The sequence below is a fragment of the Osmia bicornis genome, chromosome 13 (genome assembly GCF_907164935.1).
Source record: "Osmia bicornis bicornis chromosome 13, iOsmBic2.1, whole genome shotgun sequence".
Classification (NCBI taxonomy): domain Eukaryota; kingdom Metazoa; phylum Arthropoda; class Insecta; order Hymenoptera; family Megachilidae; genus Osmia; species Osmia bicornis.
The window spans coordinates 2,734,627-2,761,396 of NC_060228.1; the positions used below are offsets into that span (position 1 = coordinate 2,734,627).

General features: G+C 39.7%; 2 protein-coding genes across 13 annotated transcripts in view; one reads left to right on the forward strand and one right to left on the reverse strand.

Moving 5' to 3' along the window:
- LOC114878788 (phosphatidylinositol 4-phosphate 5-kinase type-1 alpha-like) overlaps positions 1–16,225 on the reverse strand; it is a 29,636-nt gene extending 13,411 nt beyond the window's left edge. For 3 of the 12 annotated variants that reach the window (XM_029192980.2, XM_029192973.2, XM_029192979.2), the window contains exons 1-14: positions 15,755–16,224; positions 14,844–14,878; positions 13,324–13,452; positions 12,941–13,189; positions 12,710–12,862; positions 12,461–12,625; positions 12,172–12,387; positions 11,868–12,094; positions 11,641–11,776; positions 11,413–11,500; positions 6,913–6,975; positions 3,601–3,678; positions 2,392–2,445; positions 1,495–1,878 (exon numbers count right to left, since the gene is read on the reverse strand). In XM_029192980.2, the coding sequence (XP_029048813.2) occupies positions 1,495–1,878; positions 2,392–2,445; positions 3,601–3,678; positions 6,913–6,975; positions 11,413–11,500; positions 11,641–11,776; positions 11,868–12,094; positions 12,172–12,387; positions 12,461–12,625; positions 12,710–12,862; positions 12,941–13,189; positions 13,324–13,452; positions 14,844–14,878; positions 15,755–15,866 (2,089 nt within the window). In that variant the 5' untranslated portion in view covers positions 15,867–16,224. Of the gene's footprint in view, positions 1–1,494; positions 1,879–2,391; positions 2,446–3,600; positions 3,679–6,912; positions 6,976–11,412; positions 11,501–11,640; positions 11,777–11,867; positions 12,095–12,171; positions 12,388–12,460; positions 12,626–12,709; positions 12,863–12,940; positions 13,190–13,323; positions 13,453–13,611; positions 13,785–14,843; positions 14,879–15,754 lie in introns of those variants that run through there. The other 9 variants (XM_029192975.2, XM_029192974.2, XM_029192978.2 and 6 more) reach the window with 9 other exon arrangements.
- Positions 16,226–20,516: 4,291 nt separating this feature from the next.
- Positions 20,517–23,743, forward strand: LOC114878769 (synaptic vesicle glycoprotein 2B-like). The gene is made up of 10 exons (XM_029192921.2): positions 20,517–21,264; positions 21,329–21,491; positions 21,561–21,682; positions 22,098–22,342; positions 22,422–22,567; positions 22,708–22,876; positions 22,960–23,074; positions 23,214–23,373; positions 23,462–23,589; positions 23,653–23,743. The coding sequence occupies exons 1-10, from the start codon at positions 20,964–20,966 to the stop codon at positions 23,706–23,708; spliced, it is 1,605 nt and encodes a 534-aa protein (XP_029048754.2). The 5' UTR covers positions 20,517–20,963; the 3' UTR covers positions 23,709–23,743.
- Positions 23,744–26,770: the final 3,027 nt, after the last annotated feature.

The following is a 26,770-nucleotide window of genomic DNA, read 5'->3' on the forward strand; positions in this document are numbered from 1 at the left end:
CTCTGGATTCGTCAGAAAAATTGAAGGCACGTTAAAATTTCTGTGGAGATTTGTCGTAGCCATGCAAGAAGGAGGTGTTGGCTTCTGGAACGCTAGACGAAGCGACAGGTTTCAATATCTTAGATTTTTCATTACTCTTCTTCCTTATTTCTTCCAAAAATTCCGTATTCAATCTGGCACGATTGATAAATACGTCGTCGGACTTGGAAGGTTTTGATAGCGTAGACTTTTCACTGACTTTCCTCGAATCAATTTCCATTGCAGAATAAACAGCCTCGGCGCTCTTGCACTTTGTCGCAGTTCTTTCATCGACCTTCGTGACCAAGAAGAGTCTCTTATCAGTTTTAAGAACGACCTGATGATCCGTGTTCCCTTGCGCCCTTACATCACTGGTGGACTTTGTCAGACGTTCGCCAGTATTCCCATAACTGGTAGCCAAAGAGGTTTCTCCGCGAGTCTCTTTCCTCTTAAAATCATCGACCTTCCTCCGAAGCCTGACGTCGTCCATTTTTCTAATTGCACCAAGGGTTTGCATCTTCGATGACGGTTCAGGAGCGAGTTTCTTCCTCCTCCTAGCAGACTTCTCTTTGATCTTCCTCAACAATTTACTGTCCCTCCTACGCTCACTGAGCTTCAGCACATCGATCTTCTTTCCTCCGTTCTTCTCCTGTTTGCGAATGCATTTATCCACCCTAGAACCTTCGAACCTCGTCTTATCATCCGCGAGCTTCTTCTCGCGATCTGGCTCGGAGCGTCGAGTCAAAGTGGTGATGGTATTGATCGAGGCTTCCAGTTCCTTCTGTTTCCTCTTCACCCTCTCGTAATAAGTCTCCGAGTGTTTCTTATCCTTCCTGGACATCTTGTAATTCATCAACTCGGGCCTAGACTGGGGGTTCAGGAAGTAGGTGAACTTGGCCAAGTTATGAGCTCTTAAATTCTCAGCTGTCTGTTCTTCCAGATTCTTAGCAGTATCCTGATCAACGTTGCTCCTTTCTCGAGGATGTTTGAAGTTACCTCGTTCGGGCCTGAACGGGTACGGACTGGTCCTGATCACGTAGGAACCGTTCACCTTCTCCACGCTCACGAACTCCTCTTCCTCTCCGTACATATTCTCAGTCCAGTCGGTCCAACGATTAACAGGTCTTTCCTTTTCCTGGATACTTTGGAAGGCTCTAGGATTCTTCGACAGATTGTCGTATCGCGGTGGTAGATAGACTGGGGTCGACGCAGAGGCATGCAACACGCTGGCGTTGGTAGCGATGGATGTACGATGAGTGATTGTAAAGTTAGAGTTACGATAGTTAGCTGTGTTAGCGATCGCGGTGTTTGAGGTGGTCGCAGCGACGATAGAGGTAGAGTTAGTAGCCCGTCCGGGAAGAGCAGAGACGGTAGAAGTAGAAATGTAATCGGGTGAAGAAGGAGGATGGTGATGGTGGTGCAGGATGCTCGAATTTTCATGCAAGCGGTATCTCGTGATTATGGCTGCTTCGTCACCTCGGCTGGATGTGATCGAGGACGTCGATAGGGTGGCCGTTGTTCCGGGGCCACGGTGTTCCTCGGAGGACCTCGTGGTCCTCGATTGACCGGTGCCTCTCGGTGGAACAGGGGGCGGAATCTTGCCGGAGGGTACTAGATTCGGAATCGGTGGACTGGCGGCTGTTCGGCCCTTCAGGACGGCTGGATATGTTGTGACCTTGGCCGTCGGGGTCGGCTGGACTGGTTGCTCTTGATGAGGAGGAGCCGGAACGGCGGCCAAGGTCAACGGAGGTGGGCTCACCGTGCCAGCGGCGAAGTTAACCGGGGTAGAAGTGGCGATCGGCGCGGAACTGGTCGACATCACGGTGCTGCTCGTGCTGATCGCAGGGTCTGTCGGGCTCACTGCTTTGCGCCCGGGGTCGTTCGACGTCGAGGGGGTCGCGCGGTTCGTGCAGCAACGACGGTGACGGGGTTAACAGAGAGAGATAGAGAGAGAGACAGAAAGACGGGGCAGAGTGAAACAGACAAGCTGGATGAGAAGAGGTCGCATGACAAACGAGCTGGTGAAACGTTGCTTCCGAATCAGGAATCAAGTATTTACAAGGAACATTTTTCTTTAATCATTTGACGAATTGAAAAATTCTGAAGCAACGTTGCATCGCTCGCCAGATATCAAACATTAACACCTAATAAGTAGAGCAACGGGTGACAATGATCAAGACTGATTTATAGTGACAATGATCGAATCGATAGTGTCTGTAGACACCAGTCTAAAACCGAATATCAATATTCCTATAGCTATCTCACTCGTTGTCTGATCATTCGAAAATCTTAATTGAAACTTAATGAAACTTTCTTTCTCAAGATAGATCACGAAAGATACAGTAGGAAAGTAAGTGATCGTATGAGACTCACCAGCCTTCGTGGGTGACGTAGCATGCATTGTCGAAGTTCCGGTTGTCGGCACCGCTAAACCACCATACAACACCATGTACCATTACCGTATCACCATGTGCGCGACTCTCGATCGGACAGAGAAACTTTCGCGAGCATTTCATTTTATTTCAAACGCATCTCGTTGTCTTCGGCATGATTTGTAGATGAAAATGGAAAAGGTGAGAACATTTTTGTCGATAGCAAAGTCTCTCTGTCCAGTCACGGTTCGAGGATGTCTCGAAATAAAACAGGGATCCGAGTAAGGGACGTTCGAGGCAAACTGAGGGATTCAATGGTCGGAATGCAGGCATTCGACTGACATTCACGATAGAAAGCTGTATACGTTCTCTGAATCCGCGAACGGATTTCGAGAGGTGTCTGAATGGTTATTGGCAGCTGTAGATAAAACTACATCTCACGCCAGAATCCGATTATATTTTTTTTTCCTGTACTCTCGTCAATTCATAGAAAAAATCTTGAATTCTAATCACGAATAAATGTCATTAAATTTAACCCTCCTACTGTGTCTGAATTTTGTAATTAACGTAGGAGGATGAATTGCTCGCAAAATTTAATTAATCAAATTTTGTTTAATATCAACTGAATCGAATGCCTTGTACGTTCTGAAGAACGTTAAAGGAGAATTCGATTCAGTTGAATCGGCACGTTTTAGCGGACAAGATAGCGGATCCACTTATCGATACGAAACACGTCATTCGCACGTGAAAGCACGCCCGTTTGATTTTCGTTAAAGCGACAAGGTGTACCTTGGTTCTGGGAGATGCTCGCCGACGGGATGATTCAGAAGGGATATTTGGTGCCACGATGGATCGGGATGACGGTGAACGTTTTGGCAACGGGGAACGTGGGAATGCCGCATCTAACTTTACTGCACTGATCGCTGTGCCTGGCTACACACGTGAAATTCAGCGCAAAGCCAATAATAGAATCGTCAAATTTGTCGTTTCGATCATCCGCACCGATTTTCGGAACAAAAATCATAATGATCCTTTTTTATTATACCAGATATCTATCTTGCATTAACAGAGGATCGTACGTTAATCGATTAATTTTCTTCCAAAAATCGGTGAATTTCAGGTCACATGAGACCGCGTGAAGCGTACGAAAAGTATCCAGTAACAGAGATTCGAACAGTGTTCGATAAATAAATAAAATGTCCAAACTCACCGGTAGAATCGAAGTCTCCATCGAGGGGCCTAAGCGGCCTGGTTATGCTTTTCCTCTTCGACGGGGAATGTTTCAACGCTGAAACACAAATCATCGTGGAGTTAGATATTTTCTTTCCTGCCCGTGATTGGAACACCAAGAGGATTGACATCGATGTACTTATGGAAATCGGAACGATTAATTGGAAAAATTTCAGATCAATGCCTATCGAGGGGTATCAAACGAGTTAACGCTACAAAAGCTGACGTCAGTACCGTAGCAAGTGGTTAGATTATGCGTGAAACATTGGTTAGTTTGTTTTGAAAAAGTTTATCACCTGCAACATTGTTGTGAAACGCGTTCACGCGTCGCTACTTTATGCGATACTCTATTTTTGTACCGTATTTGTTGCAATTAGTACGGGAGGTTTCTCAGAGAAGATCATTGTATAGAGCTTCTTAACCCTTTTTGAAAATCTTTATCAAAGTGTTCATTAGAGAATTTGATATATTAACACTTTGACTGCCATCCATTAAGTATTACTTTTGTATATTATTTATATTTTTATCCATAATTTCAATTAAATAAGTCAAAGAATTCCTAATAATATGAGTGATGGATTCCTATTGAAATTCAAACGTCACCCATGGGTGCCGTGGGGCTCAAAGTGTTAATAGCACTCATTGATATTTCCATAAAAATCCAATTACCTCCTTCTAACTCGTATATGCTTACCTTTCTGCTATGACACCTAAAAAGGTTAATCGTTCTAATTCTAAATTAGACGTTCCCTGAGAAACCTTCTACAAATTGATCCTTGCTACGGCACTACTTGCCACGACTAGATCTAACAGTTCTCCTTCACCGTTTTGGAGCTACGCTTCTTTGATTTCTCTACTTTATCAAAAGGAAGAGTACTGTGAACTGTAACTACTGCGAACGAGGCTCACCTCACGATCTAATCGTCTCGATCGCGTTTCAAACGTATCCTAATTGTAAGAATTTAACACGTTCACTGCCCTGATTAAGATTTATTTAAGGTGCTTCAACTTTTAAACGTTATATTCAATTTCGAAAGGCGGTGAACGCGTTAAGAAGAATGATTAATCAAGCCGAAAACACCGAAAGCTTTCTATGCCCCTCGCGCATCGGTCAGATCGAGCGAGAGAGTCGTCGTCTAATTCGAGTTATACGATCGTGTGTGTCATTCGTGGATACGCTACTTTTCAATGTATGTACATGCCTCGGGTCAAATATGTATCATACAATTGAATTACGTACGTATAATGGACATCAAAGACTCGTCGTCTTTGGAGAAACGAAAATTCTCTGCAGCATATCTTTCTTTTTCTTTTTTTTTTTCTTACGTTTCTGTTATATTAATTCGCTGCATGATGTTCAGGTCTGATTAGAAACCGGACAACAAGGTTAACAAACCGTGTCTCGAGATTGCAACGGATCTGTGAAAAATATTCTGTCACTAGGCAGGGAAAACGAACAGAGTTTTAACGCATGTAACCAGGCGTTCTGCTTGTTGAAACGGATTTACATCGTTTTATTCTTGGAGGGTTTAACCCTTTAAGGGCGACGAACCCTTGTATTTACAGACGGTCGTGTAAAAGTTTCTATTTTCATAGCTTCTGAAGATTTCTCTCGAGATTTCCAACAGTGGAAAATTTTCAAACGAGGTTCGTTTTTCCTGCCTTCTTACAGATTATACAATTTTGGGCGTGCGGTTGGTCACTGCTTCCAACATCGGGCTGAAAAATCAATCGTGGCTAAAAAACGAGGATAAAAAACATCTTGGCTATGTGTATATATTCTAGACAAAAATATTCCCAAGCGAAAAATTCTGTGCGGTTCGAGGCTGAAAATTCAGACGCGACTGTATATTGGTTCTTCTCGAGAGAAGGCTGACCTAGATCCACGTAAAATATAAAAAATTGAAAAATAAAAAAAGAAAAAGAACGAGGGTCATCGATTAAAGTGGGCTGGTTATGTGTACTTGAAAAATCGTGAACGTGTCGAAGCTTAAGAGGAGAAAGAGAAAAAAGAGAGGCAAGTGTGTACGTGTGAAAATGATTGAACGAAAGAAGAGAATCTGAACCAGGCATACGGACAAGAAAGACATTGCAGAAGCAGTAGAACGGTGAAAAGAAATTTCTTTTTTCTTTTTTTATTTTCTTTGATTCGTTACAGTTTCACGCTTTTATATTTTTGCTGATCGCTCAAGGGATTTGTTACGAGAAAATATGGGACCGTTTTATTGAAATTTATGGTGGACCATTGATCGTTAATAATAAAATTATAATTACGTTACTGTTAAAAAAAATTAAAATGTCCCATACTTTTGAGGGAGAGTGTAAATTTATCTTCCAGTGTAAATTTATCCTTCGAGCGTGTCCAGCAAAAATATTCGCGTTAAATATAAGAAACGGGAAATGCAAACATCTAGAATTACATATGCATGAGGAAACGTTTGTGACCATACTTCAGAAGTGTATAAAAATATAGGTAGAAAGTTGAAATAGAAAATACAAATGGAGATAAGATAATCAAAGAAGCGTTGCAAGATGAAACAGTCGGATGCAATGTTTTCTATTCGACAAAGAAATGTTTCATCTGAAAAAAGAAAAGGTAACAAAGAACACGAGTAAAATACTTGGATGATCAAACACGTGAAATCAAACAAGAGGAAGAAAACGAATTCAGACAAACATTACAATGTAAATTATAAGCACATCTTTTGATAATATTTTAACATTCAAGGAATAACAATTCAAAGATTAGTTGATTGAAAAACGAAACACTGTAAGGAAGCATGTTTGCACTTGCTACCTTTCCTACTTACTTTATCGTGTATTATTTTATATCTAGTGTAATTACTATACAAAAGAAGGGAAATATTGGTTTCACATGCCACAGGACAGACACAGAAATTATTTATACAAAAAACAGATGATTTGTATCTGGTGTTTTAAATTTCTGAATAAAAATAGCAAGAGATTGTATTTAAGAAAAACAAAAAATTATCTTGACAGTACAAAACGAAGAAATAATTAAAAAAATCCTTTCACGCACTCAGAAACAATATTATTTAAAAAAAATAAAACGAAATCTGTTTGCAATAAAATGCACCCTATCACAGGATCAAAGAGAATAAAAAACAGCAACCAAAAAAATCAAACTAGCAAAAAGGTTGAAGACAGTTCAGGACACGAGGGATTAACAAGCAGAAACGATCATATATATGTATAAAAGAGAAAGAAAACAGACAAACATACGTACAATCATACAAAATGAACAGACAGACGAACAGACAGACAAAGTTACCTATGTAGCTGGTGACGAGGTTACGGAATTTGCGATGATTCCCCTTAATCTCAGGCAGGTCCACTTTTGGTATTCGATTTTCAAGTTTTCGATCGGTAGCAGGTCAGATCAGGTCATTTGGGGTTGACACGGAAAGAAGTGCACGGGACACAAAAACATCAACATTTAGCTAACTTCGTACTTCAACATCTCTCGGTATATGTACCGGATATTTATTAAAAAACGATCGATATCGATCATAGGGACTGCCGAGAATAAATAGCAACACAAAGAAAAGCAGGGTGTACGTTCTTGGTTTTAATATTTTCCTTTGAATAGAGAGAGAGAAGCAGTACTTAACCCTTGAATGGCGGAGCTGGGTCAACGTTGAATTAATGAATGATAATAAGGTCAAATTTTAGAAATTTTATAATATTTTAGTTACGATTGACCCAGCCATAGCTTTCCAGGGTTAAAAATCAAAAATGAACAAAAAACATGTAGTTATTATCATCAAGTACCATTTTGATTCTGTAAATGATAAAGGGTGTGTGTGAGTTATTCCATCCTACGAATTGTTTTTTTTTTTCTTTAAACTGAGAGGATTTTACGGGATTCTAATCACGATTATTCGAACAAATACCAGTTTCGAAGAGGTTTTTTTTTTTAAATTTAACGTTCCCCTTAATCCATCAACCGGTGACCTAGATATTTAACTCGTAAAAAACATGCTTGTTACTTCAAACGGTAACTCGTTAGTTTCGCCAACACGGATTCGGAATAATAATATATTTTTTCCACGATCTGGAATTCCATGCAGCATATCAGAACCGAATCAAATATTAATTTAACTTTGATCGAGTTTTAAAGCGACTCCTAACTGGTCGACACGCATCCTGCAAACGAGGCGATTTTCAGAATCTTAATGAAATATATTTAAATTAAACAGCAGTTTTTCCTCGATTCGTTCGAATAATCCAGATACCATTCTATAAAATAAATATCTAGCCTGAAAGAAATACACAAGTATAACTGAAGAAAGAAAACTTTCTTTCATAATTTGGAGAAGAAAGCAAGTCGATTGATCGTCTCGATGATCTTTCTGATCGATCAGAGAATCGTTAATTTGGTGATCGCATCGCAAAAGTCCACGCGATAGATATAGAGGTAGAGAAATATTAGAAAGAAAGAAACAAAATGGAAAATTATAATTAGCAATCGAAACCTTAAGTATCGATGCCCTGAAGTATCAGAAGGTTATCAATAATTTCGTTAGGAATTGAACGAATATTGATACCTTTGTAAAGTACCAAAGGGTTATCGATAATTTTATTATGTACGAGAGGAGTATAGGTATAATTATCGAATAGAAACTATATTGCTAGTCATAATGAATGATCACGGAAGAACGTTACATAATTGATAAGCTATCAATACTTCTCCACCTCTAGGCAGACGGTCGATTAGAACCCAAACGAACACAAACAACAAACACATCGCACGATACGCTATTTAAGACAGTACATAAAGTGTTAACGCGACGATAGTGCAGAAAAGAAATGAAAGAAAAGAGAAGAAACCAAGGTAAATGATCCCATAAATGATGTCCATGGCTACGACAAAGGGGAAGGTGAAGAGTTACAGTGGATGATATGGTACTTTGATAGTAACGAATAGCAGTAGCGTTAACAATAGTGATAACGGTGATAGTGATAACAGTAGCGGGTAACGTATCGATTCGTAAAACTTCGAGAAAGATGAAGAAAAAGAAAACGAATGATGGTAAATGTACGGGTAGGCTTTGTAAATGAAATGAAGTTGTAAACAGCGAAAATGTTTATTGCAAAATATATAAATATGTACATTGGTGTCCACGTTGAGCCGATAGCTGAATATTTTCACAATAAAACGAACGTGTGTCTACTTCTACTATCTTTCTCTCCCACACTCCCTTTCTCCCTCTCTTTTAATCTTTCTCTCTCTCTCTCTCTCTCTGACACATCCAAGCTGTATATACTAACTAGTTTTGCCAAAATATACTGAATTATTACAAGTCTTAAGGACTTCTCTACAATCGATAATAGATCGCACAAAATCACCGATTTCATTGTCTGCAGACTGGAAGTATATCGTTCAAAATCATTTTTATCTTAACGAATCAGATAAATGAATTTCATGCGATCTATAACATTCTTTCGATAACAAACTCCGAGATTACTCACTGATTGCTCTCGCGTGTTTCGTAAAATAAAGAGAAACCTCTTGAATCACGAGCAAACTACTCCGTATACTATTTAGGAACACGTGAAACACGATAGTTATACAAAAACTTTGGCACGTTGACATGTACACTATCGGTGAAAAATTTCAGACCACTAATTTTTAACACTTCAGATTTATCATGAGGGGGTTGAAAATTTATTCCTTTATTTAAAAAAAAAGTGAAACTTTCAATAGCACTAATATTATATCGATTACACAAGGTAGCAAATGGAATATTTTAATTGAAAATTGGGACAATTGTATAATGAATCACTAATTAAAATCGTGAATTAACCCTTCTTTAGATTAGAGGGCCATAGCAACCCCCACATTTTTAAACCACCTATGCTTTAATGCCCGTCAATATGATTATCTGAAAATTTCAATAATAACCGATAGTGTATATGTATGTATATGTTAAAGATTAAGGAACTTCGATAATGCAAATCTGACGAAAATCACTCGATATGGCAAAATAGTGTGCTCAGGGACGGCTACGTGTACACATGGAACTGCATTTACAGTAATGCGTGTTTTTTCCACAGAAACCTTACACCTATTATCAATACCCCTTATTTATGCATGATTCAGGTTTAACCAACTACTTGTGTGTTTCTTTCGAATATGCATCGATGTGCGTTTAGCAGAAATCACTCAGTGTGTCGCGACATTATTTGTTTCGATGCATAAAATACTCAGCTACGTATGTGGACACCAGTGGACTGGTCATTTTGTGCTCGTTAATGGGAACAATGGATCTACTAGTCTCAAGATGTATCGAAAATGAAATGTAAATGGAACTGATGAGATCGAATTTCAAACGAAAAGACAAATGGAACGAAAGAAACAAAACAAAATGTAATGAAATTAAAAAAAAGAAGAATGCTAAAATACATGTGCCGTGTTAGCGATTAGTTACACCAATACAAAACCCAAAAGTGACCAAATGACATTCAATAAAACCCAGGATATATTATCGATAGCGTTGATTATAATAAAGGAAATCTGCAGGTATCCGAAAAAATCGAAGTCTTTGATAGATTTTCTATTTGTATCAGGTGTCAGATCAACCCCATGCCTTGCAACGATTTCCAAATCAGAGAAAATGGTAAAATTTTAATTTACATTAAAATTGCCAAAGAGAAATTATGGGTTTCGGTTATCTTTGTCAATCTCAGCATTCTAGCTAGTAAAATCGTAAGGTAAGGGGTCAATTGTGCGATCAGAAGGAAAATTTCGTGGGAATCTACATGGTTTTCGGATATCCGCAAAGGATTTCATCGCATTCTCTGCAGTCACTTAATTACCTTAAGTCACTATCACGATTATTAGAATCTTTCTGGACGGCTAAAATTTGTCTGTTGATAAATCGTATGATGGATAAAACAAATTGGGTTCGATTTCGCTTCGAACACCGGTAAAAATGAAAATAAACGAACGATATGCCTAATCGAAATTTCGATCGGTCGACTTCCGATCTTGATAAATGGATCAACAAGATTCTGGATTTACATAATCGAATAATCCGCTTATAATACGATATTGATTTTTTTTTTTAATCATGCAACGCGTGATCAATGGAACATCACCGAATCGGATAAATGATTTGGAATACGTTCAGTGATATGAGATTATAACAAGGAAGCTAAAAAATATATATATGTAGCTCTAGCTTATGGCTTACAGCTCTATCCAAAATGGAATCTTAAGATCATCGTTACTTAGCTACTTAATTATAAATGGCAGAATCATGCGCGTAATTATATAAGTACCGTACTTTTTTTGAGCATTTCTTTTACCCTTGCAATTTAATGCTTCCAAACTCTCCTCCACCCCCATTATTCCTACAGTTTAAAATATGTTTCAAAGATTTCCTTTCTTTTCTTTTTCTTGTAAAAGATACTATGCGATAACATTGAATTTTTTTAATAGTTCAATCACAGTAATTGATGCTATTACTATAAACAGAAATGTATGATTAATCACGAATCATCTAGCGGATAAAAATACTTGTCGTTATAGAACTACTCTACTTAAAGCCTATCAATTTTCTTGTACTTTATGCTTATACGAGATAATATCCATATACCGATTGGCAATACTAGACGAAATTATCAGTCGTGATTATTCAACTCAAAATGAGAACACTTGAAGTAACTGATCGAAGAAAAATGTCGCTTACAAATTAGGAATGAGCCTTGCTCAGTGTTAACATTGAGGTCAAATTTGTTAAAAGAGGCTGATTAGGATGGTACTTACGTGACGGTATCTTCTTGAATACTGTCTTAGCCATGAAATCTTGAAAACGCTGCGCGTAAAAACCTGGCCGATGCACTGACACGGTGTCCTGTAAACATACGAAACCGTTCCATATTTTTAATTCACGCGCCAATAATAGCAAAAAGAAATAATATTCGCTATCGATGATCGCCGTGACGACACAATAAATCGGATAATATAGAAGAAAAATATTTGAATGCTACTTACACCATCGTGTATCATTGATTTCCATGTATGCTCGAGCTTTTTCTTGAGCCTGTAACTTTGCAAAATATCAATGATACCAAGGAAGAGTAACAGGCGTTCACCGCGAGCGTTGCGAGCAGGAATACCACCTGGACTGCTAGGAATACGAATGCAATTAAAATACGTCATTGAAGCATTCGTTTAATATAGAACTTGTCGGAAGAATGAAACGAAAACACGATACTCACGGTACATCGTCCTCCTCGTCTATCGGCTCGCTTTCAGCCTGAATACTCTCCATAGCGGTACTGTGCGCAACCAACCTTTGTCGGTTTATGCTTCGTGATCGATTCAAAGCACTGGCTCCTATTCTGTCCTCTCTGTCACGCTCTCTTTCAGCCTGAATGAATCCCGCACTCTCACCTCCAACTTCACCAACTTCTTCTTCCGCGCTCGCCGATAATCTCTGTTCCTGCTGCAACGTAAACATTACACTTCAGGGTTTTTCATTCAACTATAACCTTCCCGTACACCGTTCGATAATATATTTACCGCTTTTTCTCTCGCAGCCTGATCAAGGTTGTGAATACCAACGAGCAACGAATAATCCATGATTTTAAAGCTTTCCAACACCCGACAATCTCTCTGTATAGTTTTAACCAACGCGTTGTAAGTATCCGCTTCCAAAAAGATCCCTTCCGGATGGTGCTCCATGAAATCCAAATCCTTATACGTCGGAGAGGATTTGGATCTCTCTGATTTTGATGCCTGTATATCGAGGATATATTTAATTAAAATTCTAAGAGATAGTATTTGTAGTACTTTTAAAGGTGTTATATACCTTTCTTTTATACGTCGATCCTTTCAAATCATATTTCTGATGAAGTTTCACCGCCGACGGCAGAAGATTATTCATGGCGACTAATCTAACATTTTTACTATTACACCGATAGCAATACAACCCGAAGAACTTTGGCAATAACGTTCTTGGATTTTGATTTAAATTCTATGGAAGATAAAAGAATCATCTGTTGAATCACCTGTTTCGAGAAGTTAATACAGAGAACTGAAATACGGAAGTTTAGCTCACCATGTAATATCCCGGAAGAAGCGTTTGCAGAAACTCTCCTTCCTTGTGTTGTACAGTCTTTATGATAAACTCATCATCATCTGTTAGATAAAAGATACTTCCACTAGCTCCGGGGTTCGATAATTCGCGCAACGGAGCGCTACACATCGACATCTGAATATCGAAACGATGCGATTAGATAAAACAGCGTTACAAATAGAACTGAAATCATTTCGTTACGGCAGTACTCACTAAAAAGTCGTCAGGTTGAATGCCAAAGAGATCTCGGAAGTAACGAAATGCAATGGGTGCGTAATTCTTGAACTTAAACTCGGAGAAATGATGAGCAGGAGTATGGTTTGATCCCTCGCTCGGAAAATTCGTCGTCTCTACGGTCATGAAATCTTGCATCAACAAATCACGTTCCGGTTTGCTCGCCAAACCACCGACAGCATGCTGTATCCCCAATTGTATGGATCCCATGATTTGTGTCGTTTGGATCTGAACAACAACAAATCCAATAGAATGATAAGAAATAGTGAAAACTCGTAATCTTCTTCTGTAATCTTATCATTATCCTATGTTTTTAACGTGCAAAGAAATACAACAACCTTTTCTCATTTTATATGTTTCACCTTTTTGTACGTGATTTCACCTCCCACTCCAACTCTTCTGTGTCCGATCTTCCTCTCTCGCTCTGACTTGTTCCTCGACACCCCCGCAGGGGTTTTCGGTCCACCGGGGCCATGTTGTATTACGGAACCCTGTAAGAAATACCATACAATTATGGTATATCGTTCTGTAATTAAGTAATTAAGCTGCAACGATTCGGCACGCGATACCAAATCAGAATTACTTGATTCGAATTCACTTTGCCGCCCATAATTTTATACTATCACGAACACTTTAATATCAAATTTTACCAAACTTTAATCTCTTCCTCGATCAGACACCGTTTCGAATGCTCGACTAGACAACAAACACGAGAGGATGCACCGAAAGACTACACGGCTGTGCGTCATTCAAATGAATAATTACACAACTATTCTTGTCTCGCATAGTTCGCACGATGCATCTCGTTGCATTGCCCGTCTTATCTATAACGCTGGCCAACGAACAATGCATCGAACGAATCGTTCCCGCGCATTTTTCCTAGAAAGTCTCGTCTATATCGCGCTAGACCTGATTCGCGATAAAACGACCGACTAATCGATCCAGGTAACGTATAATCACGGTCTTCGTCACGAGATATGTCAATATAGATTAATTAACGCGTGTGAAATAAAAATAGAAATGATTTCATTAACAACGGCATTCGGTTGCAATTTGAATGGTAGAAGAGGAATCGATACCACGCGCCCTATATCGACTCATCAAACGATCGATCAAAGACAAATACGGACGCGATAAATCGTCGACATTCTAACGGTGATTCTTTTTTTATTTAAATAATTTCCTATCTGGCGAAGCTACCTCTTTTTAATTTAACTTCTACATCAGTATTGCTCTCGAAGTTTACACAGTGTTTTCTATCAGTTTAATTTGATCGCTATCTTATCTCTGTAATAACTTTCGAAGCGGTGAACCTGTAAGACGCAAATGGTGCGTCATAGATCTCGGACGTGATAAAAGCAACGGCAAAGTCTAATGCATACGTGCATTACATAAATAATAAGGATGATCTTTTATGTAACGTTCAATTAAAGGTCGAGGAAGGATTCAAACGTGTAAATTTTTATTTAACATCTACATGTAACTTGAAATTATTAATAAATATTTTATAAAATGTCTTAGGAAATTCGCAAAAAAAGAGCGATACAATCCCCGAGAAATTCTATAAATTTTTATAAAATGTGTTAGAAAATTCGCAAAAAAAGAGCGATAGAATTTATCCCCGAGAAATTCTATAAAATTTTATAAAATGTGTTAGAAAATTCGCAAAGTAATATATGAAAACGGAAGGGCGATAGAATTATCCTCGAGAATTTTGATAGTGCCTACGTAAATGTGTTCCTTGGTTATCTCTTATTCTTGCGACAAGTCAGAAACTGTGCAAGCGTAAATATTAACATTTCCATGCACACATAAAAGGACAATTGACTTTCCTCGAGTGTGTACGATCAATGAAACATGTAAGGAATTTCTTTCTACTTACGTCAAACGCTGTCACCTTATCCCCTGTAGATTTATCTGTAACATATCGGAAAGAACATATTTGTTACATGAAATAAGGTCACGTAACAGTCGGCTCGACTGACGACGATGTTACCTTACTAACGAAAGTTTCGTTTCTAATAGGAGCATATTCGGCGATAAGGGGATAAAAGAAAAACTGAAAAATTCGCATGCTTAAACGATTCGATGCACATTCCGGGAAAAAGATGAGAAAGTGGAACGTTAACCGAGTTCAAAAACGAAAGTTCTGCACACGCTGATTGCAATGGACTCGCTATTGACACATGTAAGTCTCGGGGTACCGTTACCGACAGGTTAACTGTACGAAAAGCTTCAGCCCTTGCACGAGGATTATTTCATTCAATTCTCCGCGTAAACTTTCACCGCGACGTTAAAAATCCTCAAGGTTCATTCACGTTCGGGCTGTTATTTTCGTGACAGTTGATTCACTAATGGAGCAGAGGGAGACAGAAAGAAAAGAAAGGGAACGATTCACCCTATAGCATCAATTAATCCAATTCAGGAACAAAGGAGATGAAAAAGTTGAAAGAAAATAATAATATTTCTCTTAGAATTTTACAATACTGTCGCTACAGGATTGAAAGGGGCGACACCCATCAGCTGTCAAATCGCGAAGTGGATTAACGAAGTAACCCCGAGCGAGCGTACACTTCGTTATCCGATTCTCGACTTAATCGACGTGGGGACATAACGCGGGCATGCGGAAGCGAAACGAGAATCCGATCGGCTACAATCGATCGATCACGCCTATTTTTCCGTCACACGAATCGTGACATCGGGAGAGACCGATCAGTCGCGTCTTTTATAGGTTAGGTTGCTGACACCTTGTCGGTAGTCGAGGATTCGGTATGCGAATAAAGGGCTACTCACTGTCCTCGTCCGTGGACTGTTCCGGCCTGAGATGATCCTCCGTGACCTGTGCCGGCCCAGTGAAACTTGTCTCGACCACCTCGATCACGTCCACATTGTCGCCCGAAGCCATTTTGTACGTGTGCGTGCCTTCTTTCGATCCAACGAGTACACTGACTCACGTACGACCACGACGACGACGATCTTCCTGACAGTTTCGCAAAGGCGCTTCCTTTGTCGTCGCTTTGCACGGCAGCATCTTTCGAGTTCGTGAAACACGACGGACACTTAGGGCGACGCGTACGTAACGCGCACTCCCTCGCGATACATTTTCTTCTTTTTCACTCGCGCGTAAATCGGTTCTCGTTACGATACAGAGAGAAAATAATGAAACTTCGATTCTATGTACACGGCCTCCAAAGGCTCTCCAGCTCCGGGCTGAGAACACCCACGAACCTCGAGAGCGCCTCCGGCCTCCCTGCTATTCGTCTATTGACCGGACGCCATCTTGCCCTCGATTCGATCGCCACCTAGCGGCGGATATCCTCAACTATATACCACACCGTAGGGACGCGTTTCCATTATAATCGCGTTTAATTTTAACGCCTTATTGCGCACGCTTTTTATCGAACGTTTCGATTATCGTTAACTATGCTCTTTAGTTGAAATTATGAGTAATGGGAACGAACGGACGATTTCTAAGAACACATCAAACGCTCGTTTCTTTTAAAGGATGTATTTACCTACAGTAGATCTGCAGATTCAAACGGTGCTCTTCCACCGGAAGATCATGAACATGACTCGATGACCGTATCCGGCTTGAAATAGATATTGTATCATGAACCACGATAAAAGCAAACGTAGAAAAGCAATGACGAAACGCTATGTTATATAAATAACAATGTAAATTTTGCTTCAACGGCTCTTTTGTCAATGAACTGTCGCATTTATAGTATTGGAGTCTATAATTAAACGCTCGTGCAATTTGCATAAATAAATTGAATGGATAAGCTTGTTTATATATGTTCAGTTTAATTTGCACATCACTTGCCCTCGGGAGAGACTAGGGAGAGATTAGGGAGAGCCTAGAGAGAAACAAACCCAGAATCTCTTGCCAGTTTGTGCAAATTACACGAGTGTAAACCAAGCTTAAGTAATTAACATTAAAATGCACGAGTGTTGTCATGAGTGATATGCAATGCATGACACGTTTTGTTCAAGTGAACTTAGCAATAGATATTATTCATGAAGTTGACTATGTCAGGCGATGAATCCGTAAATTACAAGTCGTTTTAAAATTAATTAGTGCACCTTTCGACGTCTCCTTCAGCGATGCAGGTAAAAGTAAGACCACGGGTCCTCTATAAATAAATCTCACGTGTACTTTTATCGATGGATTCTTGAAATACATTTCAGTTATATCATGGTTAAATTTAAGTGGCCTGCTGACAGGATTCAGTTGCAAAGAGCGATCTTACTGAGCATCATCGGTTTAATTTCATGCGGAATAATCAGGGGTCACCGGAAATATGAGCAAGAGGTTACTATTTTTCTTAATTTTCAATAACGCAAATTTAATCCCGTGGACAAATTATAGATCTACAAGTGTAGATGAATAATTAGTTCAGTTTCGGAAAAAATGCATACCAAACAGAATAGTCGGTATCGTACGGATCTAACGTGGTTATGAATCATCGTTCGATTTAATTGTTGGCAAGCAGTGCTATCCGAATGACTGGCTCTAACACTGCGTGTCATTAATTCATCGCGTCGACTCCGTTCATTAGGGAACACATTGATCGTGTAAAGTGTTTCGTATAAAAGGTTTCGCTTAATGCTTTCGCGGTCAGACGGTCGGGATTTATAGCGGTCAATGTACAATTAATTATCATTCTGTTCGATGAAACCTCGGAGACTTCTTCTCTACGTTCTCTATGTATTTTCCTCGTTCCACGTGCTTCTGACTCGTGTAAAATCTAACGCCCCGTCGTACCTTGCACCGCTGATCCGTGTTCAGATATCGGATGTTTATATCACGCGATGCGCTGTGCGTATTCAAACAGCGATTTATGCATCCTTCTCGTCCGATCGGTAATTAATAATATCTAACAATATAGATAACGGTACGATCGACATTTTCTTCGTTTACACGTGGAAGAAAATTTGACTGTATGCGCTTTCAAACAGCACTGCTAGCCATTTGGATAAAATTCGGTCAATGGGAGTTTAATGATAAAATACTCTTCTCGCATTAGATAAAGCATAATTACAACTCGAATTAATTAACGATGCAGACACATTTGCAACGTCCACCTCGAGGTTGTTATCAATCTCATCGATTTCACTTCGTTTCTCAGATTTTTCCTCGTCTGTGTTCGAGTTACTCTGTAGAAAAATCAACTATCCCGATGCAAACTCTGAGTATATTAATCGTCCTTTACCGCTACGGATCCCGCTAAACCTCGATGCCGGAAAGATCGCGAAATCGTTAGATCGAAATGAAACGCGTGCACCGACGAATATAACAGAGACCATTTCTTACGGCCGGCTAAATGGCAAGTATGCGAATTAAAGCGAGGAACACGATAATGCTCGCGTACCAGCGGCAAGAAAAAGCAAACAGAAGAAAAGGGAAGAGAGAAGGAACGAGCGTGGAGAACGTTTCCTGTGCCCTCGATCGAACGTGTTCCTGTCTGTTTCTCGCATTAGAATCTGTACATCTAACAAATGAGCCGTTTTCTCTGAATGAACTCCGGGTATTTCGTGATGATTTTGATGGTTCACAGTTACGAAGTAGGTTATTTGTTTCAGATACTATAATATCAAAGATCTAATCCAGTCTTTGACCTAAATCATCGAAGGTGGTTTGATCTTTGTTATGCAATGCAGCCTAAAAAGATTCAATAAATGGATACCGAAATCAATTTTAAAATATTCCCCGATAGACCTAGATACCTGATTATCAATCCACTTAATTTTTCCTTGAATTTCCTAATTCAATTCCATTGATGGTTTCCTGGAAGTATTTCATTCCTCTATCATCTTAAAACGTTTACGGAATGATAGAGGATGTTATCGTATCGTTCGGTGTGATTATTAAGTCTTCAATGCCTAATCAACGGTGACCTTAATTAGTTCGATAAAAGGATTACATACCAAAGGCGGTTTGGTCCGGGAATCCCAAGGGGTGGCTTGAAAAGCAGGCCGATTGTCACGCAACGCCGCCTCCGAGCGCGTCTTAAAAACAGGAAACTTTAATTACTCCGGTGAAACGAGCCTCGCGTTCTTGCGATACCGAACGGCCTAACCTTGTAACTCTTTTCCCTCTTTCTCGCCGAAGGTGGCTGCATACATGAGCTCGTTGGAGTATCGACAAGCGAAGGAGGCCAGCCATGATTACAGCGTGAAGAAGATGAAGAGGAACCAACAACTAGCAGCGCTCGACGATGCTCCTCCATCTTCTGACCGATCTGCAAGATGAAGAGATGACAGTTTTGGTGCTGTTCGATTGAATAAAAATTCAGAAAATTAATATAATCGGGTAGTTATTATTGTTTCCAGATGATGATCGTGATAAGGAGGTCGCGAAGATAAATTTCATTAAATTCTTCGAAAGATTTTGAAAAATTATCGGTAAAACAAGCAAATTTTTTATAATTATCCTTTAAATATAAAAAGAAACAAGAAAATTCAGAGAATCCTAGATTCCATAAAGTTTGCTTTGTATTTGTTCGCCAGACGTTTACGAAAAGAATTGATCTCTTCTCTTAACAAGATTCTTCTGTCTACAACAGGTGTTTTGAAAGATACCGCGTATCTTTCAATTTGTTACGAAAAGAACAAGTAAATTCCTTAGATACTCTTCTCCTTCTTGTAGCACAATGCGTCGAGATTTCAACGAAAACAATAGTTTCACAGGAACTTCGATCGGTTTCAACGAGTATCCAACGATCAGATATCGCGATATCGTAAGGTCAGGGTGGACATGATATTTCCTGTATCGGGCACAACAAAGGAACAAAGCCGACGTCAAAGCACGCGAAGCGTGTAAATTGAGAGAAATGACCACCTTTCGTTGATAGATAAACGACTGCATCGGGAACAAAGCTTTTTACATAATTCCGCGTCGAAAAGTCGAACCGTCCGAGTTACACTGAAATTATTAAAGCTAATTAATATTCTGAGTTCCGAGATTCGATGCTCCGGACAGAGACGAATGTTGTTTTCGGTTTAATTTGAAGGCAAAGCGAACGCCGATGGATCAATAGCACCGATGGTTGCGTTATAGTTTCCGTTCTGCGTGCAACGGGAACTTATCTGGACTGACGTGCGCAGTTAAGCGAATTTTTAATTGCCTTACGATACATAAGTACGCCTATAATTTATGATACCATGAGTTACCGTACTCTCAGCCATATTTTGCAAAGGAATCTCGATAAGCAACGGCGAGAGAGGTTGTCGAAATCGTCATTTTCTATCAAGGTTGCAGAGAAAGCACCCGCGATTTCAACGATCACCGAAACTTTCGATTATGAAACAGGTAATTTGACAATGAGAAATCGAAAGTCTCGCGTTCGTTGCGAGAACGCGAAATGTTCTCCGATTTTCGCGAACGGAAGAGAATCGTTTAATTGGTAAAATCGTGAGCGTGAATCCGAGAAATCTTTGACAGCCTGTTAACTGGATAATTACACAATTAACACAATTTCTTTCCTCTACTGTGTAACACGGTAATAGTATACACCTTTTTGCCTCGTATTATCAGGCACAAATAACCTGATGTTTGATTTTCCTTGACAAATGCTCGACGCGACAAACATCGCGCTAAGGAAGCTAAAAAACAAACGATTAAAAGCGATTCATCAAGATTATTATCAAATTCGTTTATACAAGTTCTAATACGACAATTAACATCTGCCGATTGATCGGGCCGAAATAATTTCATATCTCAACTCGATGATATGTTGGTACTTAGTCGGTTTACATAAGAGATAAAATTGTTTGTGAACAATCAGCCAGTACACGAAGCCAGCCTGGGGGGACTGCGATGAAAATGAACCGAGTTTCGTCAGTTTGACTAATTAAATCATTTATGATCACGCATCGTTAGTTCATCTCGTATATATCGCGAAAGTTGAACGGTGTTGTACGGAAGAGAGTTGAATTTAAAAAAAGTGATTTCTCATCGTGTCAATTATCAGTTACAGAGACGATTAAAAGTGCGCTCATAATGCCGCATAATCATAGAATCAGTGTAATTACCGTGTCAGACAAACATACTGACGGCGATAGGAATAATTTCAGTTACACAACAGGCGAAGCTGTAAAGAAGAAACCAGCAGACTTCGAGACAGCGATCGCAACCGCCGGTTATGGAAAATTTCAGTATCTTCTTCTTTTGACGATTATTCCCGTTTCATGGTCGAACAGCATCGACACGGCGAGTGTGGCCATTATTCTTCCCTCTGCAGAATGCGATCTGCAAATGACGTTGTTTCAAAAGGGCGTCTTGAACGCAATCATTTTCGTGGGTGCGTGTGATCATTCGCCACCTTCGTTCCTTTTTTTTCAATTGAATTTATTCAACTCTTCCAGGGATGGTTTCCAGCGGTTATCTATGGGGTTACGTAGCCGACGTTCGAGGAAGAAAAGTCGTCTTCATGTACGGCTATTTAGCTGATGGTATCTGCAATATCCTCTGCGGTTTCTCGCAGAATTTTTGGACGCTAGCTTTCTTCAAGTTCCTCAGCGGTTTTATGTTGGTGTTTAATCGCAGTGCAAGGAAGCGACGATCAATTTCAAATGTTGAAAAATAATTTCTTTTTAGAATAAGTGGCCCGCATGCATCGATTCTTGCTTATTGCTCAGAATTCTACGGGGTGAAGGAACGAGTTAGAATTCCACTCGTCATTGGTTTCTCCATTACTTTTGGAAACACTGTGGCAGCAGGTAATATACACACGAATTCTTTCGTCATCGAATTAGGACCACTAGAAATTTTCAGCATTTTTCATTTTCTATAAAATTAATTTTCGTATTTGTATCCTTTCCGGCATGTTTCTTATCATATGCATTTTATCTTCTGTATTTTCCCAAATATCTGTAATTTTTGTTTTCAACTCAGATAATCTGGTGCATGGAGAGTTATAAACAAGTCTTTTGAGTAGGCTCCAAACAAACACTCGCAATCGCCCACATAATTTTATTTTCACCATAATTTTAACAAATCTACTGCTATGTATACCTAATAATTTGAATGTCTAAAGACAATCTTCCATATATGACATAACATTCTAAAAGTGAAATTTTTGTACGTGGTCCTAATTCGATGACCAGGGACTGTATTCACATTTCTAATCTTCAGCCCTTGCCTGGCTCGTCATCCCTCAAACTTGGTCCATCGTCCTTTGGGACGGTGTTTTCGTCTACAATTCCTGGAGACTTTACCTGTCGCTCTGTGGAGTGCCAAGTTTGATCGGCCTCGTTTGTCTCTCCCGATTCCCGGAGAGTCCAAAGTTTTTGATGTCACAGGGTCGTAGGGAAGAGGCGTTGGAAGTTTTCAAGAAGATTTACAGAGTAAATTCAGGCAAACCCGCGGATGAATTTCCGGTAAGCGATCTTTACTCTAATTTTCAAGCATAAACTGTGATCTATTTTCGAATAGCAATGTTTATTGTTTATATTCAAGATACAATTGTTAGAGGACGAGACTTGTAAGAAATCGGCGAATAATGAAGAGCAAGATGGCAAGCTTAAAAAAAGAGTGATATTTTTTCATCCATATCTACTTCGACTCCTTTCGGTAACGACCATGCAATTTGGATCGATGTGGGTGTAAGTGTGTTATTTCGTTCAGATAATTACGAACTAATTATAAACTCGTGACATTAAAAAGCAATTAAAGTATTACTTATCTTCTTTTTAATCCAGACAAGGAGGATCATTTTTTAAGAAAGTTATTTTTCGTTTTGCAGAACAAACACTCTGCGCATGTGGCAGCCACAACTTTTCGCGATGATGGATGATTTCGATTCCCACGATCATAATTCAACAATGGGAAAACAATATACATTTTGCGAAATTTTGGATCTTTCTTCCGCCGGGAATGAAATTTCGATAACCACCGCGGATGGAGCAGACTGTGTAAACGTGAACCAATCCATGACTCAAAGAACACAATCGTTTGTTATATTTTCCTATATTTATTATAATTTATTATATTCCAGTCAGTCGTCAATGAAACAGTTTACATGAACACTGCCATTTCATCCCTCTTCGGATGCGCCTGCCTGCTGGTCGCGAGCCTTATGCTAAATATCTTGAATCATAAAATCTTACTGTGTAAGTATTCTTATCTGTGACGTAAGCAAAATAATATTCTCTCGATTTCACGCCAGGTTTCTCGCTTATCGGTCAAACGGTTTAATCGCTGAGTTATCTATTCCATTTGGAAGAATGATTTACAATATTTATTCTGCAGATATCTGTTATGGAGTATCGTTCTGCTGCATAGTGTGTTTATATTGGTCAACCAACGCACTGTTAACATTGATACTCACTGGCATGACCGTCGGATTTACAAACACTACTTTAAGTACCATCATCGGTGCGACTGTTATCCTCTTTCCAACTTCATTAAGGTTCACTCACGATGAATTAAAAAATTACCTAACTTAGGATTTATTAAATGACCTGAATAATGATTTTCCTTTGAAAAAAAAAAAACAGGGCAATCGCAGTTAGCTTGGCGATGATGGTAGGAAGAATCGGGACCATCGTTGGTAATCTTCTGTTCCCAGTTCTTCTCTCCTATGGATGTCTGGTACCCATGATCCAACTTGCACTCTTCACCTTACGTAAGTCTCCCAACGTCCATTATCTATCAGCAAGCGGTACATCGTAATCTCTTTCTGTCGCAGTTTGCATCGTTTTAACGTGGTTGCTTCCGCTGTACAAGGAGAAGTCGAAGAAATAAGGGACACGTGGATTGCGCGAGAGTTGTCGAAAGGATTTTTTAGTAATTGCGATTATAGCGCGTCTTAATCATTTACTATGGCAATGAACGCGTTCTAGTTTTGATTAAGAGCTATCGGAAGAATGGCAGAATGATTTTCTGTAAAGACGCCAAGGTAGAAGCAAACGAGGAGATTCATCGAAGCAAGAAAGCACGCGTTGAAAGAGCAACGCAAGAACTGCTGGTGTTACACAATGCCGAGGCACAGGTGGATACTTCCGGTCGGCCCACTGTTCACGGTCACATTTTCAACCGAAGAGGATCGATCGCGATCGAGAACGATGGATCGAGACTGTTCGAGGACGCGAGTCCGAAGATGTAAACCAGCGTGTGGATACAATAATATACTATATGCATAGAAGATGCACGGGGCCTTGGGTTTCACTTTCGACACATCCTGGAGAGCCCTCCAGCCTTCACCCACATGCTCGTTCTCCTCGATCCCGTATACACACCTTCGGTTTGGCTCTTTCGTGTGGACGCGACTTTATCTCGTACCCAGAATCTCGACACCTTCGCGGCGGCCACGCTGATCGAGTAATTACGCGTGTCCATAAGAAACTCGTACGCGTATTACAATGAGAGAAAGTCAAGGCGCCTCGATCATTGCGTTATACCGTTCTTTCATACAGACGTATTCATAATGCTTTCGATGAAGACGTTCTACAGTGAGAAGCAAAATGGAATACCTCGGTTAGAATTGGATTAAATAACTTGAGGCTTTTTGAGATGCTATAAAAATTAATTCGCTAAAATATGGATTTCAAGAACCACGTTCTTAGATGAAAAGTCGCGATTTAAGGAAATTTTAATTACTTATAATTTTTTAATGCGTTGATCAATCTCGATGAAATTTTTAGCATACACCTAACTTATCTGAATCTACGAAAAACATATTTTAAATTTTCATTCACTATTTTTTTTCACGATTTCAACAAATTGTAATTTTTTAAAACGATGAAAATACATATTTTAGTGAATTAATTTTTATAGCTTCTGAAAAAACCTCAAGTTATTTAGTCCAATTTTAACCGAGGTATTCTATTTTGAATAGTGTTTTGCCCCTCATTGTATTAATTATGTAATAGCGAAAAATTAATTAATATACTTTGCGTTTCGTGTAATTTCAAAGCAAACCATGTTAAGTAACATGGAAAGTATGCGTCCTTTATAAAGAACCTTTGTGTTCCATCGCGAATCCATGCAAAAACCATGGTGGCGCCTAACACGGCATTCCGAATAAATTGCTGAAGGAAAGTACGCGTGCAACGGTTCAAGAAAAACCGTCTTGCCATTGCCTTTACGTTTTTCCCTCGTTCGCAATGCGGTTAATTACCTTTTCATTGCCACAATCCTAGAAACTAAACGTTAATTGATAAGAATTTGTATCTTCAACTTTTTACCGGTCGATAAAATCGAATAAACAAGGTGTTACAAACTGTTTTCAATTAAACTGCAATTAATCCTGTCCCTTTCTTCTGCATCGTCAGTCGGATGCAAAACAATGACGTTTCTCCGGTGCGATTCGCCATAGGAATCAAGAGACGGCAAAGAAGGAACGAGGAAGAAATAAAACGGGGAGGCCGGGTGTCTTCTCGTGAGAGCGATCTCGTCAGTCAGTTTTCTAATAATTCTTTACGGACACGAAGACGTCGTATCGCGATTTCACGGCCGCTATTCGCTCGATCGTTCTTCCTCGAGAGAAATATAAAACGGACCCCGTGGGTACGGCCGACACCAGTCAGTCACATCGGAATCGTTTCACCCTGATACTGTTACCTTTTTCCACGAAATTCACGAATCACGGATACCATCTCTCTTTTATTCTTCTTCCACTCTACATTTCAATCGACTATTCAATTTCTTCTAATTAATGAAAATATCAGTGTTAAACGATCAAGTTCAAGCTTCTGGCAGACCACCCATAGGGCGACCCTTTCATTCATTCGTCGCGTCTTCAGGGAAAGAAATGCAATAAACTTGACAATTTCTCTTCGAAACAGTAGAAAAACGACAGGAAAGGTGTAAAACGACCTCCCATTGTTCGAACCATCATTTTTAGTACCATCTTTACCCTTTAATTTATAGTACCGCCGGATAGCTATAAGATTTTCGAATCTTCCTTCCGGTTTCAAAATAATATCCTCTTCAAAATACAAGGACTTCGAACAAAGCGATGAAATCGAAAGATAAAAATTCATTCGATAAGGGGTTTCTTCAATTTTTCTTCAATGTTTTTCATTGGGTGTGTGGTTTCTCCAGACGGTAAGCTCTTGCAAGGGTTAATTAGCATCAGATAGTTTTTCTCATTCAGCGGGTTGGTGGTCGAAGTCAGCGACGATTGCAAACCGCTCGAAATCGATTTGCCAGTGGTCAAAGTGGTTGCACAGAATTAACAGGACGAGTCATTGGTCGTTTCAATGGCTGAACAGTTCAGTAACCGGATGTTCGCTCGTACCCTTGAAAATCCATTTTCTTTAATGAATGCTGCTAATTGAATTTCGCACACTTTCGCGAAAAGCAAATCGGCAGAATTTTATCGAATGATTAGAATACATTTTCAAGGCGCTCTCCGAAGGAGGCTGCATCCAACTTACCCAGATATAACTCTTACGCGGTATGCGCACTCCGATGCATCGCATTACTTTTCATTTATGCACCTACCTATGTAAATGAGAGTATTATCTGGAAGTATCTACCGCTAGGTCGGATCCGCTATGCCTATGGAACACCGTGTGACTCTGCTCCTTACCGTTCTTGTTCAATTCTTTATTCCTCGTATTCCTTTCAACCCGACGTTTCCTTGTTCGCCTACCGTTGCTCCCTCGCGATCATGACCTCTTCCTGATCCTTGTCTTTCGTGGTTCCTGCTTGTGCTTTCCCTTCCCTGTGCACGCTACCAAAGCAACTCACCTCTTTGACTTTTATTTTCCTACCGGTCGACTTTCCTCTTCTTCGCTTCCGACGATCGCGAACGCGTCGTGTTTGCACGCTGTTTACACGCGCGCGGAAATCGTATAAGA

Excerpts from the sequence above, each read along its gene's own strand:
- LOC114878769 (XM_029192921.2), top strand. The coding sequence starts at position 20,964 with ATGCCGCATAATCATAGAATCAGTGTAATTACCGTGTCAGACAAACAT. Across the intron at positions 22,568-22,707 it reads CAATTTGGATCGATGTGGGT|AACAAACACTCTGCGCATGT; the intron begins GTAAGTGTGTTA and ends TTCGTTTTGCAG. Across the intron at positions 22,877-22,959 it reads CCGCGGATGGAGCAGACTGT|TCAGTCGTCAATGAAACAGT; the intron begins GTAAACGTGAAC and ends ATTATATTCCAG.